The sequence below is a fragment of the Panthera leo genome, chromosome B3, assembly GCF_018350215.1.
Source record: "Panthera leo isolate Ple1 chromosome B3, P.leo_Ple1_pat1.1, whole genome shotgun sequence".
In the NCBI taxonomy this organism is placed as follows: Eukaryota; Metazoa; Chordata; class Mammalia; order Carnivora; family Felidae; genus Panthera; species Panthera leo.
This window is the reverse complement of record NC_056684.1, coordinates 51,383,407-51,403,432: the sequence shown is the minus strand read 5'-3', so window position 1 is coordinate 51,403,432 and position 20,026 is coordinate 51,383,407. Positions and strand designations below refer to the sequence as shown.

Here is a 20,026-nt window from a genome sequence, read left to right as displayed (position 1 = left end):
TAAGCGGCCGACTTCAGCTCAGGTCATGATCTCGCGGTCCGTGAGTTCGAGCCCCGCGTCGGGCTCTGTGCTGACAGCTTGGAGCCTGCTTCGGATTCTGTGTCTCCCTCTCTCTGACCCTCCCCTGTTCATGCTCTGTCTCTCCCTGTCTCAAAAATAAATAAAACGTTAAAAAAAAATTAAAAAAAAAAATAAAAGCATTGTGATAAACAATAGATCAGGCAAGAATCAGTAGAAGCCAAATCTAAGGGGAATTTTTTAAACAAGGTTATTTGCATGACCTTAAAGTGTCTCTATACAGATTGCTTATTAGTTGTAAGAAAGAAAAAAAAACCCACAACTGTAATTATACAGCGGAGAAACTTGGCAACAGCTTGGCTGGGTGATCAAAATAAACTCACCAGTTAGGTGAGGGACAGACAGACTTTGTGGCCTCGAGATGTGATCCTCTGAGAGGACACACTTCACTCATGCAGCTTTCTGGGTAAGAAAGCATCCCCTCAATCCAATCACGAGGAAATATCAAACACAAAATAAAGTGGGGATTGTATGCTTCAAACATGTCAATGCTATAAAAGGTGAAGTAAGGCTGTGGAATTGTTTCAGATTAAAGAAAAAAAAAAGGAGATATGAGACAGCTCAGCCTGAGACTGGATTCTGTCTTGGAGGAGAACAATGCTATGAAGGACATTACTGGGTCAACTGACAAAAGTGAAGTGTAGCTGCATAAGGGAATAGCTGTGCTCTTGGAAATACACTCAAGTATTTAGGGGAAAGAGACCAGATGTTTATAACTTAACCTCAAATGGTTCATGGAAAAAAATGTCTGTGTGTGTGTATATGTGAGAGAGAGACAGACAGACAGACACAGAGTGGGAGTATGAGTGCTTGAGCATGTGTGTACATTTAAGCAAGTGGGGTAAAATGTAAACAACTGGTCAGTGGGTCCTGCTAACAATTGGGAAAATGATTTATGGATGTTCTTGGTACCATTTTATTTTTGTACCTTTTAAAATTTGTGAAATAATTTCCAAAGAAAAATGTTTAAAATCAAGCTTTGGATAATATTTAATGGCACTGAAATATGTTCAATTTTAAATTCTCTATGAGCTCAATTTTGTGAAAAATAAAAATTTTTAATGTATCTTTATTTTTGTACTTTTAAAAACCCAGAGGGAAACAAAACTATACCCAGGTATCATCCTGGATTATGGGACGGATAATTTGACTCTGTTGTATTGTTTATAATGTTTCGTATTTTCCAAAATTTCTACATCCTGCATGTATTACTTTAATATTTACAAATTAAGTTTGAAGGAATAAAACATATTTAGTAAAGTTTTATGTATAGTGTGGCTGACTGCTGTGTCATTCCTTAGTAATTGAAAAAACGAAGCCAAACAAAAACCCCTAAAATCACTGAATGTACAGTGATAGAAAAGGTTGTCAGAAAGTTTATATCAGTTATGATACTTTATTTAAGGTATAATAAAGTCATATAAATTTATGCTTACCCAATCAATTTATGGACCAACCCAAGTGTCCAAAAATAGGGGATTGCTTAAATGACAGCATAGCTATAAAACACAAAATGTGTAATATTTTCTGACATAGAGTGCTCTAGGAGTAGAAGGAACTGTCTTTGTTTTTCTCTGTTGATCTCTGCTGTCCTGCAAATCATAAACACCTTATCTATTCACATCTGTTAAATGAATGAATGCTAGTCATGAGGTATTTGGGAGGGGGGAGGGATGATGGAATTATCAGGAATTTTTATTGTCTCCATTATTCTTTTATGTATTTTTGAATGTTCTACCATAAATGTAATAATATGGGAGTTTTTAATTTTAAAAGCTATAAAATAGTTTGTATGTATCATCCCATTGAGAAAAGATTAGAAGAATATTCTTTAAAAGGTGGGTTATCTCTGTGTGGGGGGTGTTATGGGTGATTCTTGTCATCTTTTTTCTTCTTTTTTTATAAAGATTAATTTTTTTTTTTATTTTAGAGAGAGAGTGAGAGAGCACAAGCAAGGGAGAGGGGCAGAGGGAGAGACAGAAAGAATCCCAAGCAGGCTCCCTGCCTGCGTGGAGCCTGATGTGGGGCTCCATCCCACAACCCTGGGATCATGACCCAAGCCAAAATTAAGAGTTGGATACCCAACAGACTGAGCCACCCAGGCACCCCTCTTTCTTTTTTTCTTTAAAGATTTTATTTTTAAGCCATCTCCACACCCAGTGTGGGGCTTGAACTCACAACCCTCAGATCAGGAGTCACACGCTCCACCGACTGAGCCAGCCAGTCCACCCCTTGTCATCTTCTTTTCTTGAATAACATTTTCTTTTACAAAGAAGTTATTCTTTTAGAGCACTGGAATTAAAAATGAAATTATAAAAAATTTAAATTATAAAAAGTTTACAAAATTATTTAAAAAATGAAATTATAAAAAATTATAAAAAGATAGAGGGTGCCTAGACATGGTAGGTATGCAACAAATAGTAAAAATGTTTACTAGGGTTATGCCATGACAAAACCAGGGTCTAAAATTAAATATATATACAGTACAATAATTAACTGATTAAAAACCTCTATCATTCTATTGAAGGCAGTGTTCTAAAATGATATAGTAGCTGCATCTGGGTGTTATATTACTTTAAAATAGGGAGGCTGGGTGGTAGATAGCATATATTTACATAAGCTTAAATTTTGAACAACTTTCCTAAATTAAGTTGTCTTTCATAAAAGAACTGGATTAAAGCACTTTAATGAAACACTTGATACCACTTTCAATATACCCAGAAGGGTGGTCACCCTCCTGGTGCTAGTCCTTAATTTCAGTGTTCAGATAATTGCACTGGGCAGTACCTTGCTGGGCATATAAATATATTTACAGGAAGGCAACTGTCAGTCAAAAGAGCAGAATAAAGGAAGCAAGAAGCATTCAATCTTTTTCCCAGAAAGTTATTTGGGAGAGGGAAGAGGTCCTTGATTATTTTAAAAGAGGGATACACATGCATACACACACACATGCACAGGCATGTACATGCATGCTCACACAGTTGAAAAGCCATAGACTATCTCTAAAAGATACACAAGAAACTGGTAACAAGGGTTGTTTCTAGGGCAGGGGGATTGGGTACTGAGGGAATAGATTAGCAGGAGAACTTGGTTTTCTCTGTATACCTTTCTATGTTGTTTAACTTTTGTTAATCAAGCAATTAATTAAAAGTTTATGTATTTATTTTGAGAAAGGGATAGTGCGCGTGCATGCACACTTGAACAGGGGAGGAGCAGAGAAAGAGAGGGGGAGAGAGGATCCCGAGCAGACTTCACACTGTCAGCTCAGAGCCCAATGCATCTCGCATCTTGAGCTCATGAACCATGAGATCATGACCTGAGCCAAAATCAGGTCACTGAGGATGCTTAACCAACTGAGTTACCCAGGCGCCCCACCGTGTTGTTTAACTTTTAAAACACAATGTGCCCATAGAACATACTCAAAAATAAACATTTATTAATTAAAAACAATTATTTAAAAAATTGGGGGCTTGGGGCGCCTGGGTGGCGCAGTCGGTTAAGCGTCCGACTTCAGCCAGGTCACGATCTCGCGGTCCGTGAGTTCGAGCCCCGCGTCAGGCTCTGGGCTGATGGCTCGGAGCCTGGAGCCTGTTTCCGATTCTGTGTCTCCCTCTCTCTCTGCCCCTCCCCCGTTCATGCTCTGTCTCTCTCTGTCCCAAAAATAAATAAAAAACGTTGAAAAAAAAAAAAAAATTGGGGCTCATGGGGGAACAACTGTGTAAACTAGACTAGTTTTAGAAAAGCAAAATTTGCATTCTGGTGAAAGTGACAAAAACCAATACTTGCCAGTACCTGTCTGCCCTCCAATACACCTGTGCTTCTATACCCTCCTCTGTTGTCTTCACTTATAGACACAGGGCTCCTGACCAGTGTTACACAGGATTACAGAGAGAGAGAGAGAGAGAGAGAGACAGAGCGCCAGTGGGGGAGGGGCGGAGAGAGAGGGAGACATAGAATCTGAAGCAGGCTCCAAGCCCTGAGCTGTCAGTGCAGAGCCTGATGCAGGGCTCAAGTTCACCAACCATGAGATCATGACCTGATCCAAAGTTGGACACTTAACTGACTGAGTCATCCAGGTGCCCCATGCTTTTGTTTCTCTACCAGCAGGAACAGATTTGGGCTAACCTTTGGCACTCGTTCTTCATGGTTCTTGTGTGCCCAATGGTAGGCAGCTGGTTGGAATGAAAGTACCTATCACTGCCCACCAACACTGGGAAATACAAACCAGACCTAAAGGACTGAACCTACAATCTTCACCTCACTAGCATGCTAACATCATGTCTTCCCCATTCAGTAACATGTTCCTGTGAGGAACATGTGAGGACATGATTTTACATCTCAAATCTGTGTGGAGGCCAGAGAGCCCACCTCTCTTAAGAATATGCTTGAGTGGGTGGGCTATTCTGACATGTTGTATCTTTATATTTACATCAACACAGCCACCCTGTAGGGCTAATGGTGTATCCAAGCACCAGCTTCCCAAACCAGAACCATAGGAGTCAGTTCCTCTCTCATTTTTGTTCTCCACGATGTCTTCTCTACTTTTGATATATCTCTCAAGTTTTGCCTACCCGTTTTCTCCACCTTTGCTGACGATGACATACAATCAGACCCTCATCATCTATTTCACCCCACCTCCCAGCTAGTTCCTTGCTATTGTTATTCTCTTACGATCTCACTCAAGTTTGTTTTCAAAAGCACACAGCTGACTTCATTCCACTATGTATTATATCTCTATCTGTCTACAAATATAAAACTATGGAACTATAGATTATTCCAGAAAAATGGTAAATAAAGGGGCAAAAACAAAAGTTATTTGCCTTAAACCCTCCATATAAGTGTTCTAATTCTCAACCTGTAATTATATTAGAATCACCTGTGAAGCTTTTTAACCAGCACCTATTTTCTCCCCACCTCTCCTCCACCAACCTTATTTGTTCCCTTAGAGGAATATAAAACCCTCTGCCCACTCCTCCCCAGCACTGAAAACCACAGCCTTGGAGAACACTTTTGTTATTGATGGGAAGGTATTATGTCACTCAGCTGTGCCAGGGAAGAAACAAGCTTTCAGCTGTATAATAATTCAGATTCAAGACATCTGCAAAAACATTTCAGCCTGGGCCTCCGCACATACTGCTGTTCCCTCTGCCTGGTAATCCCTTCCGTTTCTGACCCAAGTCCTATTCATTTTCCAGATCTTCAAACTTGTCCTTTCATCACACCCCAAAGTTCTCTTGGCATGCATGCAGACACACACACACACACACATAAATCAAAAAGAAGGAAACGAACAGCTATTTGTCTCTCTTTCCCACTAGACTGTAAGTCCTAAGGGACAAGTTGGCTGAATATGCCATCCCCAGTACTGAGCACACGTGCTGTAGCTGGTGCTCAAATGAATGAAAAGCAAGTCTTTCTTTCCATTATCTAATAAAATTTCCTCTTTCACTTGTTTTTATTTTTAAGTTTTTATTCACATTCCAGTTAACATACAATGTCATATTAGTTTCAGCTGTACAATAGTGATACAATACTTTCATATAACACCTGTTGCTCATCACAAGTGCCCTCCTTAATCCTCAACACCTATTTCACCCACACCCTCTCCTCTGGTAACCATCAGTGTGTTCTCTACAGTTAAGAGTCTGTTTCTTGCTTTCTCTCTCTCTTTTTTCCCCCTTTGTTTATTTGTTTTGTTTCTTAAATTCCAAATATGAGTGAAATAATATGGTATATTTGTCTTTCTCTCTCTGCCTTATTTCATTTAGCATAATACCCTCTAGCTCCAACCATGTCATTGCAAATGGCAAAATTTCATTCTTTTTTATGGCTGAGTAATGTTCCACTGTTGAGTGTGTGCGTGCATGCGTGCGTGAGTGTGTGTGTGTGGCATATATTCTTTATTCATCAGTTGATGGACACTTGGGCTGGTTCCATAATTCGGCTACTGTAGACAATGTTGCTCTAAGGCATCCTCTTTCACTTCTTGTGTCCTGTCTACAGTTGGCAGAATATAATTTCTAAGAGGGTTGACATTTAGTACATGGCTAGGAACAGGGTAAATGACCATAATGCTGTGAGATTTGTTTGGTCCAAGCTGTTTGGGTTGGGAAACCAGAAAAAAAATCAATCTTTTTCCTCCCCAATGTTAAAATTAAATAACATTTACATCCATGAACAATATGTATATTTAAGTTAGGAAGCCTAGTAACAAAATGAACATTTGTGAAGGCAGCATCCAACAAAAGAACTAAAACATCAGTTGCATTGTAAAGCTACTTATCTTCTGACCTTCCCCTACTGGAGGTAACCACACTCTGAAATTTGAGTTTATTATTCACTTTTTCATTTTTTTAAAGTAGGCTTCGTGTCCAGCATGGAGCCCAATGTGGGGCTTGAACTCACAACCCTGAGATCAAGACCTGAGCTGAGATCAAGAGTCGGATGCTTTAACTTACTGAACCATCCAGGCACCCCTCTTTTTTTTCTAAATAGCTTCATCATATACTTATGCATCTCTAAACAATAAATTGTTCAGCATTGCTTGCTTTTGAGCTTTGTAAAGGTGATATTGTTGTTTTTTTAAATGTTTATTTATATTTAAGAGAGAGAGAGCAGGGGAGGGGCAGAGAGAGATGGAGACAGAATGTGAAGTAGGCTCAAGGCTCAGAGCTGTCAGCACAGAGCCTGATGCAGGGCTCCAACTCAGGAGCTGTGAGAACACGACCTAAATGAAGATGGATGCTTAACCGACTGAGCCACCTAGGTGCCCAAAAGTAGTAATGCTTTGATGTGATCTTCCATAGCTTTTTTCCCCTTAATTCAACATTGTTCCTAAGACTCAACTATGCTGCTGTATATAGCTATAGCTATATATGGTGCAAAATATCATCGTAGTATACTACTGCATTAGATAAATATATCACAACTTATGCACTCTTTGTCAATGGACACTTGGATGTTTCTGACTTCTTTGCTCTTATGAACAGTGCTGCTACAGTCTTGTATACATCTCCAGGAGCATCTGGAGATGTGAGTTTACCTAGGGTATATACCAAAGAGTAAAATCACTGGATAGGTGTAGGTTCAGGTTTATAAGTCAATGCCAAATTATCTTTTGAAACAATGGTAACAATTTACATTCCTAACCAGCAGTGTATGAATTCCTGTTGATCCAAATCCTCACCAACAGCTTGTATTATTAGGGGACAGGAATCTCAAACTGCAGCATATTTGTGCCAGAAGGCAGCACTCCTGACTGGGTAAGTTGTTTTCTCCTGACAGTTTGACAGGAGAGCCTGACCTGAGTCTTTGCCCAAGAGATGGGCCCCTGGGCCTTACACCTAATGTTGAATCCTGACTTTGGGACAGAGCAGTAAGTAGAGACAAAAGACTTTGCTGTGGATACACAGTCATCCAGAAGGCAATCAGTCATAGAATGTGGGACCTGAAAGGACCCTACAGTCAATTCCTTCATTCTACATTTAAGGAGACTGAGGCCCCAGAAAGGGTAAATGACAAGTTCTCTGAGTTAATTAATGCAAGAACTTATCTCTGGGGCTTTTGATTCTTAGTCCAGGGTTTTTAATTTTAATTTCTTTATTTGTTTTAGTAATGTAAGGTGGCATAAAATGATCTATTAAATTAAAAATAACTGTAAGTATCCAAATAAATGCCAATTTATTTTTTAAAGGTAGTTGTTTGATTTATGTGACTGATGAATTTACTAATTTTAGCTTCTCAGCTTATGAAGAAAACAGGGATAATATTGAATTCCACTGGGATAAATAGGGGGAAAATGCAACCTCCACAATTACAGTTGTCAGTATGTAAATTTGACTGTACTAAAAGACACCTATCTCCTGGGGAAAATAATCCTCAATTTTATGTCTGATCATCTTCATCCTTGGATCATTTCATTCCCGCCCCCCCCCCCCCCCCCAGAAAATGCTAAACACGGCTTTATAAGTCACTTTTTGTGAGGAAGGCAAACTTCAAATTCAGTTTTTCAATTCCTCTGTCTCTTATGAGCATTGATAATTAAGCTATCATAAGAGTCTGGGAGCTGTTTGTGAACATTATAGTAAGATAGTCTCAGTAACTTGATGGTTTATAATATCAGATGGCTTTAATATTCAATAATTTATAATATCAGAACGCAGAAAAATACTGAAAAAGGCCAATTTGCAGCTGAGGTACTTAGCACCATTCAGGGTGTGCATAACAATCAAGCATGGCATGATCCCCTGCAGAGGAATCTGTCCTCTTGAATCAAAGCAGTACAAGTGCAACCAGGGAGACGAGAAGGACTGCTTTACTAGGAAGGGTGCTTATGTGAAGGAAAGTGGCCTCAGAAGCCTTCAATGGATATGTTCATTCTGGAGCTGTTGACTTCAGGGAATTCCCTCACCAGCCCTCCCTTGGCTCATCTGCCTAGCTCCTCCCTACACTGAGAATCCATTTACCACTTAAAAATGTCTGCTGATTGGGGCGCCTGGGTGGCTCAGTCGGTTAAGCGTCGGACTTCGTCTAGGGTCATGATCTTGGGGTTCAGGCCCCGTGTTAGGCTCTGCGTTGACAGCATGGAGCCTGCTTGGGATCCTCTCTCTCTGCCCCTCCCCCACTAGCGCGCGCGCGGCTCTCTCTCTCTCTCTGTAAAAATAAATTAATTAATAAACTAATAAAATATCTTCCGGTTTAACAATGTCTGTAGGCTGGCAATAAAGGCTTCCTGTGAGATATCCTTTTTTTTTTTTCTAATGTCAGGATAAAACTCAGGAGGTGTTTATTATTTTGGGATGGGGGCTTGGAGAGAAAGAACACCAAGAAATTTTGCTAGGAATGCTAACCAAACTGCTGAGGTGCTCCTGGTTCAGGTTTTCCTCCTAGCAGTCATTTTAATCAGCACTTCCCCTATTTAATGAGCTTGTAGTGCCATTACATAATCACCCAGCTCGCTGGATTAATGATGAAAAGAGGAACTGATTTTTCCAGTTGCATCATTTGAAGTAAATGTTAACTTTCTTTCTGAGTCCTTAGTTAACCGCATTAGCGTGACAAATATGTCTTTGTCTAGCATAAGTAATTAGAATTTAATCACTTTAACTGCATCTTAATTATCCCAAATGAATTGAAAGGACATTTAATAGCAAAGATTAAATTGCCTTAATGAACGATTTTTGCGACTCCATCAATACTTGAATCGCGTTACCCACTCCTCTCACGCACTTCACCTGCAGTGAACACGGGGGTCACTAGGTGGCGCGCTTCGCTCGTTTATTTATTTAATCCTTCTCCGCCACCACCTCCCCGCCCCACCCCCCCCCACCCCGCCCCACCCCCCTCCATTGATCTGTTTTAGAAGACAACAGGAAAGAAAGTGAAAAGCTCATAGTTTATTGTGTTCCTTTGATAACCTCTCTTTGGGACTATGAGATCATCACCAGATGCAAAAACGAAAGCAGTGATTTCAGAAACTGTCGATTCTGAGTACCCTATGGCATATGCAAAGGAAGATGAGAGACACACGGATAACTGGAAACACATAGTGTTTGAGGGAAGTTGTAAGTTGTCCTCTGGATGATTGCCAACTTATACACAGAGTCTTAGTTTCATTTATTATTTTTTAGTGCAGGGTCCTAAAATATGAGTAACAGTCAAGCTTGAAATAGCAAGACAGCTACTGATCTGAAGCAAAGAAATGTAATTGCTGTCCAAGTGCAGATCAGAACACCAATGCCTCAAAGTATGGGAGGATTGGGCCTTTGGGCCCTCCTCCAGGCATGAGTCCCAATGGACCAGTCCTACCCACAGAACACATCTAATGATTGATCTTGCCCATCAATAACTGTTTAAATGAACAAATGGATAGGGAGACTTGGGTTCCATGTCTAGCTTTCACACTGCCTTATATTCCTTCTGGCTGCTTCTTCAAAAGAGAGCAATAAAGAGTCCCACTTATAAGTCTTCGGTTAAAAAGCCATAAGTTTCTATAAGTAACTTCCTTGAGAGTCTAGAGGAAACACACACTCTTCAATTTCAAGACCTTTATTATGCAGACACTTTCCAGATGGGGTATTTATGACAGCAAATTAGACATCTCCACATTCTAGGTCCACTGACCTGGTGGATCTGTACTAGGCACAGGGTGGAGAGTAAGAGGGTTCTGGGCTTTGAGCTGGGAAAGCTGAGTTCAGGACATCAGTGCTTACCACAGGAATGGTAACCTGTGGTACCTCAGGTACCTGGTAACCTCAATGAACATGGAAATAGAGAAGATAATAGTAACTACTACTAAACTAGTGGCTCCCCAACTTTGCTGCTCATTAAAATTACCTTAGAGCTCTTAAAAATCCCAATGCCCAGGTCATGTCCTATACTAATTGCACGAGAATATCTAGGGTTTTAGCTAGGAATCGTATCTGTAAAGATCCCTAAGTGATTCCAACATGTAGCAAGATTTGGGAGCCACTCAAATAGGCAGTGAATACTAAATAGGAACACCTATGCCCTCACACAGTACTTGACTAATAGAACATACACAACAGACATAAGCCCCTTCTTTATTAATTGCCATGACAAATTGGATGGGTAGTACTTCAGGGGCTGGTTCTGTTTAGCTGTTGGTTTACCAAATTGTCTCATCTAAAGGAGAAGAAAAATTCTAGAAGCTGTTTTCCAACTTGATAATGTAACACCTTTAGGAAGAACACAGTGTAGATGATTCTGTAGCAAGACTCAGTGATAAAACATAAATTCCTATGTTTATATCAAATCATCAGAATTTCTCAGAGAAAAGCAAATAGCATATGACTTGACTCAGATGAGGACTTTAAGATACAAAACAGGTGAACATAAGGGAAGGGAAGCAAAAATAATATAAAAACAGGGAGGGAGACAAAACATAAGAGACTCTTAAATATAGAGAACAAACAGAGGGTTGCTGGAGGGGTTGTGGGAGTGGGGATGGGCTAAATGTGTAAGGGGCTTAAGGAATCTACTCCTGAAATCATTGTTGCACCTATGCTAACTAACTTGGATGTAAATTATAAAAAATAAATAATTAGGTAAAAGAAAAAAAAGAAAAAATATTATAATGAAGCAGAAAAAAATAATCAGACTGTCTTGTGATTGGTGTAGTCATGTAATCCAATCTTATCACTTCAAGAGGAAATTAAACTTCACTAGTATTAACATACTTGTCACAAAATAAAAACCTGTGCATATCTATTGATAGAAGACAGGAATTTATGATTGTGCACTAAATTCATACCTATTAGAAATCAGTTTTTTTTTTTTTACTGAACTCTATGAAACTGACACTTTTCATGGAGAAATAATGTGGCTTTCTTCTCCCAAAGGTGGTTATTCATCTTACTTAAGTAGAGACATGATGAAAATAGTATTTAATGAATGCTTTTATCCAGAATGATGAGAAATCTATTCTCTAACTACCATTACTTCAATAAGACCTCCTTCTATTGCTACCCTAGGCTGGGGACCATTCAATTTTAGCAAGAGTGTGGAGATTCTGCTGTTTTAACTGAAATGAAACTAAGCATTTCTCATCCAATCCATGATGGCTCCTTGGTTGATTTAAAACATTAAGCTGGTGTTTAACTATTCCAATATGTGGAGTTTACAAAGAGCACTGAGCACTATTACTAGGAGGACAAGGCTTCTAGCTATGGATTTTGAGGAGCAAGACAAAAAGAACCTCTTTTTAAATTACCCACCTCCATCAGGCTTGAGGATTTTCTTTCTTACAAGGAAATCAAGAATAAATTTTACTGATATACCCTGTAAGAGCTATTTCCTCTGAGAACTTTGGATAGCAATGACTGTTTGATTAGCTGAATTTCCCCATGAATGTGGAAATGATGACATCAAAACAGCTCATGTAACAACCTTCTTAAGGACCTCGTAGATTAGAGATGACTATAGATTTTCCCCAGCACGGATCAAAGGGACTGAATTGAACGTTTTAGCTTAATGATCCAACCCCTGTCACACCCATAGGGACTCGAATTCTGATTTTGTAAGCGGGTGTGCACGTGTACTCAGACACACACAGAAAGCTGCTGGGGAGGGACGAAAAGATCAATCACCGGCTTGACGAGGACAGGTTTGATATTTTTGATTACTTGACTGTGCCAGTGTATATTCCTGGCAGGGCCTCAAGATTTCTCATAAACTTCAGAATATTAGCTGTTAGTTTTCACTTCCTTACTACAACTCTTCAAAGGCATCCTACCCACTTTCCAGCAGCAAAGAGAAACTGGAACAGCCTAGCCAGGCGGGGCCCTGTCCAGGGTCCTGACGCTGCACCAAGACTCCAGGCCGGTTGGCCTCCGTAGGCCCTTTCACCCACCCTACACTAAGGGAAACAAAGACCTCCAAGCTCAAAGCCTCAGGGCTGCCTCCAGACTCCTGTCAGTTAGCTAGAAGGGGAAACAACAAAACAAAGGAACCACTAATCCACACATCCAGTACTGCATCTCCCAGCCCCAGCCTCCTACTCCACACCACCAGGGTCACCTGCTTTCCTCAAACAAAAACATGCCAGCAAAAGTATAATTTGGATAGAAAATCCAAATGTGAATTTTGTTCCGAGAGGTCAGAGTTGGGGTGTACTTTGGGGGGGATGGCATTTTTTTTTTCCAATATATGAAATTTATTGTCAAATTGGTTTCCATACAACACCCAGTGCTCATCCCAAAAGGTGCCCTCCTCAATACCCATCACCCACCCTCCCCTCCCTCCCACCCCCCATCAACCCTCAGTTTGTTCTCAGTTTTTAACGGTCTCTTATGCTTTGGCTCTCTCCCACTCTAACCTCTTTTTTTTTTTTTTTTTTTTTTTTCCTTCCGGGTGGGGGGGGGGGATGGCAATTTTGTCTCATTAGTGGAGTAACACCCAGACATTGTCAGGAGCCAAGATAGATCTACTATGTATCCCTTTCTTCCTCCTTCACACCCTTTTCCTATCAAAAAATAATTACTGTTTTGCAAATCACTAGGATAACGATGTTCTAAAAACAAAGCCATGGCAAGTATCCCTTTCCTCTCCGCAGCATGTTGAGCCACTGGAGGCTTGCCTGGTGGCTGGCTGCAGCAGCCTGCAGGGGGCGTATGCAGCTATCACCGCACACAACCCATCAGGCCACCTGGGGAAGCTGAGCCCAGTGGAGGGCATCTGGGAGGGCAGGATTCCAGCTCTGCACAGGGCAGTGAGGCTCAATGCTTGAAGGTAAAGAAAGATGCGGCCTGGGCTCTGAGTTGCTTTGTTGTTACAACACAGGTATTGTTGGCACAGTCTGTCCCAAGTGCCAGTAGCAAAACAGCTATGACAGGGTCTGTCTCTCTAGTGACCACTACATCCCTGGGGCCAGCAGATCACTCTGGCTGATCCTGATCACCTTTGGGCACTTCCAAGGCGCTGGGGCTGCACCTGCTGGTGGGACAGCCAGCTCCCATCAGAATGGGGTTAACTGTCTCAAGCAGCCATCCTGCATGTGCTAACACTAGGATTACAGACATTAACCACCAGGCTTCCTCAAGCCTCAATAACAGGTATTCCTACACCAGTCAAATAGTTGGCTCCAATCTTCACCATATGCACACTTTTTAACACCAAGTGTTCCTTCCTCTCTTCACTGGCATCTGTGCTCCCTAGTGGGGACTATAAGAAGGATCCCACACCCTCAAGGGATCAGGTACAGGCTGAGAGAAAGGCCCATGCAGAGCTTTTTGGTGACTGTCCCTAAGGATGAGAACTTTTGGATTCCTGCTGGGCTGGTGTGGGGGGGGGGGGGAGTGGGGGGGTGGGGCTGGGGAGGGGTCAACAGTCAACTCCTTGAGCACATGGCCACTATTCACCCTGAGGGAATGGGGGTTCTTTGGGACTCCTCTGGTCTCCTCCTGACAACTGGCTGCCCCCGCCATTGCATGTTGGGAGAAGGTGCTCCCTTCTCCTCCACCACTGCCCCTCCTCCCCAGTCCCACTGGCTCCTGGGCTGCTAGGAAGATGCGGTTGGCCGAGCCCGCAGGCCCTTTGTTTGAATTGCAGTGGACTGGGAGAAGCTGCACCAATGTGAGAAGTGGGGCTTGAGAGAACCAGTCCATTTGGCACCTTCTCCTATTTTGGGGCCCAGGAACTCTTCCAGTTCCCATGTGCCCAGTCCTAGTTTTTCTCCTGGCCTGGGAGTCTTTGAGATTTGGGGAAGTGAGGTTCCCAAGGCCCAGCATTTCACTCCTTCTTCTTGGCTCACTTGGCCCAGGGATGTGAGGGGACAGTTGAAATGTCACCCACTGGGATAAATATTAACAAAAAGCAAATGGACTTGCAAGGAGGCCAGTTATCAATCAACCAGACCGCAAGGCCACTTATGGCAAACACAGCCCAGGTTGGTCCCGGTGAGACTTTCTCATGGCCACTTCCTGGCTGAACATTCTCCCTTACACACATACCCCCAGACTCAGGCTCTCCTCCAGGTCTTTCTGTGGCTGATTCTGGACAAGAAGGGGGTGCAGTCCCAGATGCAGGAGATCTGGAAGGCTCCCTGGCTGGCATTGTTTGGAGGTTCCCTTCTTTTAGGTACCCCACTGTCAAAGGGGCCTGGCACCCATCCCTGCCTGAGCCTGGGGCCTCTGGGCTTTGCTTCCTGGGTCCATGGTGCTGTGCCCTCGGGTAGTGCACATTCCAGCCTCTTCCTAGGCTGACAGCTCCTCTATTGTGGCCAAAGCCTTCCGGAATCTTTAATTGGAAACTAATCTCAGGGTCTTAATAGGCGCCCACCCACCCATACAGTCCAGCCCACCCACGCCTACTGAGGATGAGAAGCAGCAGTGTACTTTAATGGGGCAGCAGCAAGTATTAGGTTGAAGGAACACATATTGATTTTTTAAAGGTACTTAATTTGGTGAGAATTTCCTCCTGTCTCCCATCTTCCACCAAGCCAATGTAATATTGTAAGGAGAAAGCACCTCCCCAAACACACTGCCACGAGTGGAGGTTTTACACTTGATCTTAGCCAAAAGGCCGAGCACCAGTGTAGGTTTTGACCCTCCGCAACAGGCTTCGTGGAGCCTGGGCACCCGGAAGAGGATGGAGAAGCCACTCATCGCAAAAAAACCACCCAGCAGGATAGGGACGACGTTGAGGGTCTTTAGTGCAACAGCGAGTCAAACTGCAAGGGGCATCTCTGTGCGTGGAGGCTGATGATGGCGGTAATGTCCCCAGCCTCACCCAAAGTGTCCTGCAATGCATTTAAATCTGCACTTGGGGCCTACTAGAGATTATTTGGAGACTTCAGGAAAAGGCCTCACGCCCTCCTCACCCCACCCGAGAAATGCAAATGTTAAAGGAATGGATCTTTGTTCTTCGGTGACTTTAAAATAGGTCGTGGTTCCTGCAATATAATGGGATTGTTCCCGGTTGGGCTCGCTCTGCAAGCGTCCCCATCCCAGTCTTTTCAACCCCTTCAATTAAGTTAAAGAAAGAAAATTAAACATTCAGCGCTCCATCCGGGTCCTAAGATATGGATTCCACTTGGGGTTGGGCACCAAAGCTTGTCCTGACACAGTATCCGATTTTCCTTTTTTAAAATTTTTTCCCTCCAAGAAAAGGCCACGTGCCTGGGCCGAGCTTAACTCGCCTTTGGCTGCTGGGTGCCAGACCGTTGCCCCTTAGATAACTTTCTGGGTCCGGTGAGGCTGGCCCAACCTTCCCACATGACGGCCCCAGTACTCGTGTTACTCCCTCAACAGCACTGCGGCGCCCACGCGTGTAGGTCAGAGGGCGCTCGCGCAGATCACGGTACTAAGTCGGGTTTCCAGGGCTGGGGGTCATCTCTGAGCAGAACCTGTCAGTCTGATTTTCCAGGATGCGACGGGGGGGGGGGGGGGGGGGGGGGGGGTGGCGCAGAAGGGAAAGGCGGTCACTGAAGTCTCGAGCAAGAACCTTCACTAGGCTGGGGATGGGGGGTGAGTACCAAGCTTCCCTGAGGGGATCCCTCTTCATTTCCACCCCGTTCCTCCATTTCCTCTGCCCCACAGGCGGGCCTGTGAGAGCACTGCTGGTTAAAAGGTCCTCAAGCCGGAGTACCAGGCTGACGCAGGCGTGTGAAAAGGCACTGACTACTTTGGGCTCCTGCAGAGGCAGAGAAAGTCAGGGAGAAGGGTAGCTGTTTCTCCCGCTCCTTGTGGAACTTCAGCTGCCCTAGGGTCTTGGTCAGCTCACAAGGGTGGGAGGCGATATGGTGGATGCACACAGGGATAGGGAATGGATTCGCGGGAACCCCGGAGGGCACCTTGTCAATCTCTCTCCTAACCTTCCTGTCCTATCCCCCCATCTCCTGACTTCCAGGCGCAAGCTGTAATAGCCTGCGCGGGGACATTGCTTGGAACCAGGAGCGCAGGGCTGGGCTGGAAAAACTGGCGGAGCACAGGCTCCGCCAGTGCTGAGGACCGCTGAGAGGCCAGGAGCGCCCAGACCCTAGGAGTGCTTTGGGTAGCATCCGGCTCCCGCCGCAGGCTCACTGGCACGCCGGCACCTGCCTCCCTCTAGCTTCTCATTGGCCCGCACGAGGTGGGGGAGGGGGCTCTGGCCTCTCGCTTTGATTTTAGACTGTGAAACGCCTCAGTGCCCCCGGCTCTGAGCGGATTGACTGTCTCTCATTCTCCAGGGACGAATTAATGGAGAACGATCAGTTAATTAACAAACCCTCATTCCGGCTTTTACCTTTCTCTTCGCCAGGACTCAGGCCAGGGCACAAGGCTGAGATTGGGGCGGGGGGAGTAGCACGGACCCAGGAGTCAATCAAGTCTGCCGGTCTCATCAAACCGTGTCCGCCCTCGGTTGCCCTTGGCTCTACCTCTCCGTGTGTCCTCTGCCCTCCGGGGTCGCCGAATCCGCTTGAAATCTCCAGTGTGATTCAGCCTGGGCTAAGCTGTCCCCTCAGCCTGCTTCCAGGAGCTTTCCTTGAACCTTGGCTTTGAGAAACTGAGAAAGCTAGGCGCTGTCTGTGCAGAGCCGAGGAGACATTCCTGCTCAACTCAGAAACACCGGGCCTCCGGGTTTCGCGCCTGGGAGACCTCTGCTCGCAGACTTGGGGGTCATGTCCACACTTTCACCCCCTTGCATGGGGATTCACTCGAAACACCAAGCAGAGGAAACAAACAAACAAAACAACAAAAACGAAATGCGAAGTCGTAAACTAGCCGGCAGCAAAGGCGGTCCGTGGGCTCAGCTGTAAGCTCCCTAGCTGCTCCGCCCGCAGTCACCCTTACCTCGGCACCATCTGCCTTCCTTTCCCTTCCACAACCGGTTACTAGGGTAGAGTGCGTGCTCTTAACACAGTGTCGGCGCCAAACACACCCTCCGTCGGCTTCAAAACCTTTACCCAAAGTCTCAGAGTGCGCTCCCCATCCCTCCCACCCCTGCCTCGCGCCAATAGAGTGAGCTCCGGAGGGGGTCACCGCCGTAAGTTCAGCCAAACGTGGGCGGGCAGCTGCTGCACACTCCAACCCAACACCCGGGCGTGTGCCAGGAGTACTGCCTGGCAGAATCTGCGCGCAGTTCCACGCACTCGTCGCCTTCCTCTTCCCAAACCCGGAGCGTCCAACTGATAAGCGACGCACAGACGTATCCAGCCAGGTGCCGGGGTCTCCCTTCGCCTCCGGCGGTGAGCGCTTCCAGCACTGTCTCCCAGCATAAAAGCGTCCCGTCCCCGCAGTCGCCCAGGCGGTACCGCTCAGTTCCCGGAGCCTACCACAGCCCAATGCACTGAGTTCTGGAGGAGGCGGTCTGCATCTGGGAGCCGTGTGCTGGCTCTTCCAGGCCCAGGGGAACCCCCCTCCCTTCTGGGGGGGGAAGGAGAATGGGATGAAGCTTGCCCAACCCTCTCTTTTCCCTCCCTTCTTCGGCCCCTTCAGCTTCCCCAACCTCTGATCTCCCCCACGCGCCCAGCTCCTTGGCCGGCTCACCTGCCAAGCGGAGCGCAGACATGCGCTGGAACTCGGGCTCCTGCAGCCACTTCCACATCCTCCTGAAGGTCTCCCGTCCGGACTTGAGTTTGCTCCAGGGTTTGGGGTTGCGCAGCAGGTCCGAGAGGGTCCCTTGGGAGCGGCAGAGCACCCTCTGCGCGAAGATGGCCTGTGGGATGCTATAGCGCTTGAGCTCGGTGGTGATACGCTGCGCCACCTCTTTGGTATTGATCTCTTCCATCTGCCCTGAATTACTTCCATTGCTGACCTGTGCGCCGGTCACCGAAGGGTTGGGTTCCCGGGCCGTGCCCAGGAGCTGCCCGTGGCCCTGGGCGTTCAGGTGGGCGTGAGGGTGGTGCGGAGGAAGGCCGTTGATGGGCACCATGCCAGCCGAGGTGGGCGTGAGGTGCTGCTCCCCGTGACGGCCGAGCATGGCCGGGTGGTGGGCTTCGAAGCCGTTGGGGGTGAGCATCTTGTCAGTGGGCATAGCGGCGCCCGGGTGGGCATAGTGAGGGAGCCCTTGCTGGGAGTTGTGGATGCCGCCGAGCCCGGAGCTGGAGAGGGGCGAGAGGCTCTGGCCCATGCCGGCCACGTCCTTGTGGTAGGGGGTATAGAGGTTATTCATGGAGGCCAGCCCGCGCTCGTCCCGCATGAGCGTGAAGCTACCGCTCACGTTGCCCGCCAGGCGCTGGTGGTGGTGCGGGTGGTGGTGGTGATGGTGGTGGTGGTGATGGTGGGGGAACTTGTCCGAGACGGTGGAGATGGGCGGCAGCGGCTGCAGAGGGGTTAAGGTGGTGTAGGTGGTGGGCATGCTCATACCTGGGGGAGTCTCGCAGGCCATGGTCATAGTGGGGTGCAGGGGGCCGGCCAGGCTGTGCTCGGGGGCCCGGTGGTGGTGGTGGTAATCGCCGCCGCCGCCGCCGCCGTCCAGCAAGGACGCCATGCCCATGGAACGAGGGTGCGCGGGGGGCAAGTGGCTGCCACGGTGCGCCACGGAGCTTCGCGCGTGGGGACTGCCGCCCAGGAGGTCGGCAGGAGCGGGCACTGGCTCATGGCTCACCCCGTGCAGCTCGCCGATCGCCTCCATGGTCAACTGCGCGTTCATCGTGATCCGGGCGAGCGGGCGGCGGACACAACATCGATGAGGCCGGGCAAAGGCGGCGAAGGGCGCACGCAGTCCGGTCTTCACATCGGCTGCCGGCGACTGTTGCCTGCCTGCCTTCCTTCCTCTCACTGTGGGGCTCTGTCTCCCTCTCTGAGTGTCTCGCCTTCCCTCTTGCCCCCACCTTCCCCTCTGCGTCCTCGGCTTTTTTTTAAATATTAATTTCCAAAAAGGATCCGTGCCGTTGGGCGAGCGCGGAGCCCCCAGCCCGCCCGCCCCTGGCCCCCTCTCGCCCTTTCCTTCTTAGAATTCTGAGGCCCCCGGCTCCCCTGACGCAGCCCGCGCGTCTTCGGCGGCTGCTTTTTGCCCGCGCCGCTGGCCAGCTCCAGCCATGGCTCGGTTACTGTTGCAGACTCTGTGGCCGCGGTTCCGCCGCCGCTGCCGCCGCCGCCGCCGCCGCCGCCGCTGCGGCCCGCCCTCACGCCCGCCGGGCTCTGCGCGCAGGCGCGCGGCTCGGCCCCGCCCCCTCGGCCACCGCGCGGTAGGCCCGTGACGTCCCCATACAAATGCTGGAAGGGGGGCTCCGCGCCTTAACAGCGGCTCTGGGTGGCCCTGGAGCGGCGCGCACGTGCGAAGGCCTGGCGTGGACCGCGACCTGGGGAGGCCAACGCAACCGCTGGAGACTTGCACCCCTCTCGGCTCTCTGGCTGGGGTGCGCTTTCACCCAGCAACGTTTCCTGGGCTCCCATCCCGGGAGGCGCGCTACGCCTGGAGAGCCCTCACCCCTCCGTCCAGTTGCTGCTTCTCGGTGTAGATTGCCCAGAGAGCCTCAGCCAGTGTCGTTACTCCTTACACTCTGGTC

General features: G+C 46.8%; 1 protein-coding gene across 1 annotated transcript in view; it reads right to left on the bottom strand.

The window, feature by feature from the left end:
* Window positions 1–19,256, bottom strand: part of ONECUT1 (one cut homeobox 1) — a 38,971-nt gene extending 19,715 nt beyond the window's left edge. The window contains exon 1 of the mRNA XM_042940494.1: window positions 18,063–19,256. Coding sequence (XP_042796428.1) covers window positions 18,063–19,167 — 1,105 coding nt within the window. The 5' untranslated portion in view covers window positions 19,168–19,256. The remainder of the gene's footprint in view (window positions 1–18,062) is intronic.
* Window positions 19,257–20,026: the final 770 nt, after the last annotated feature.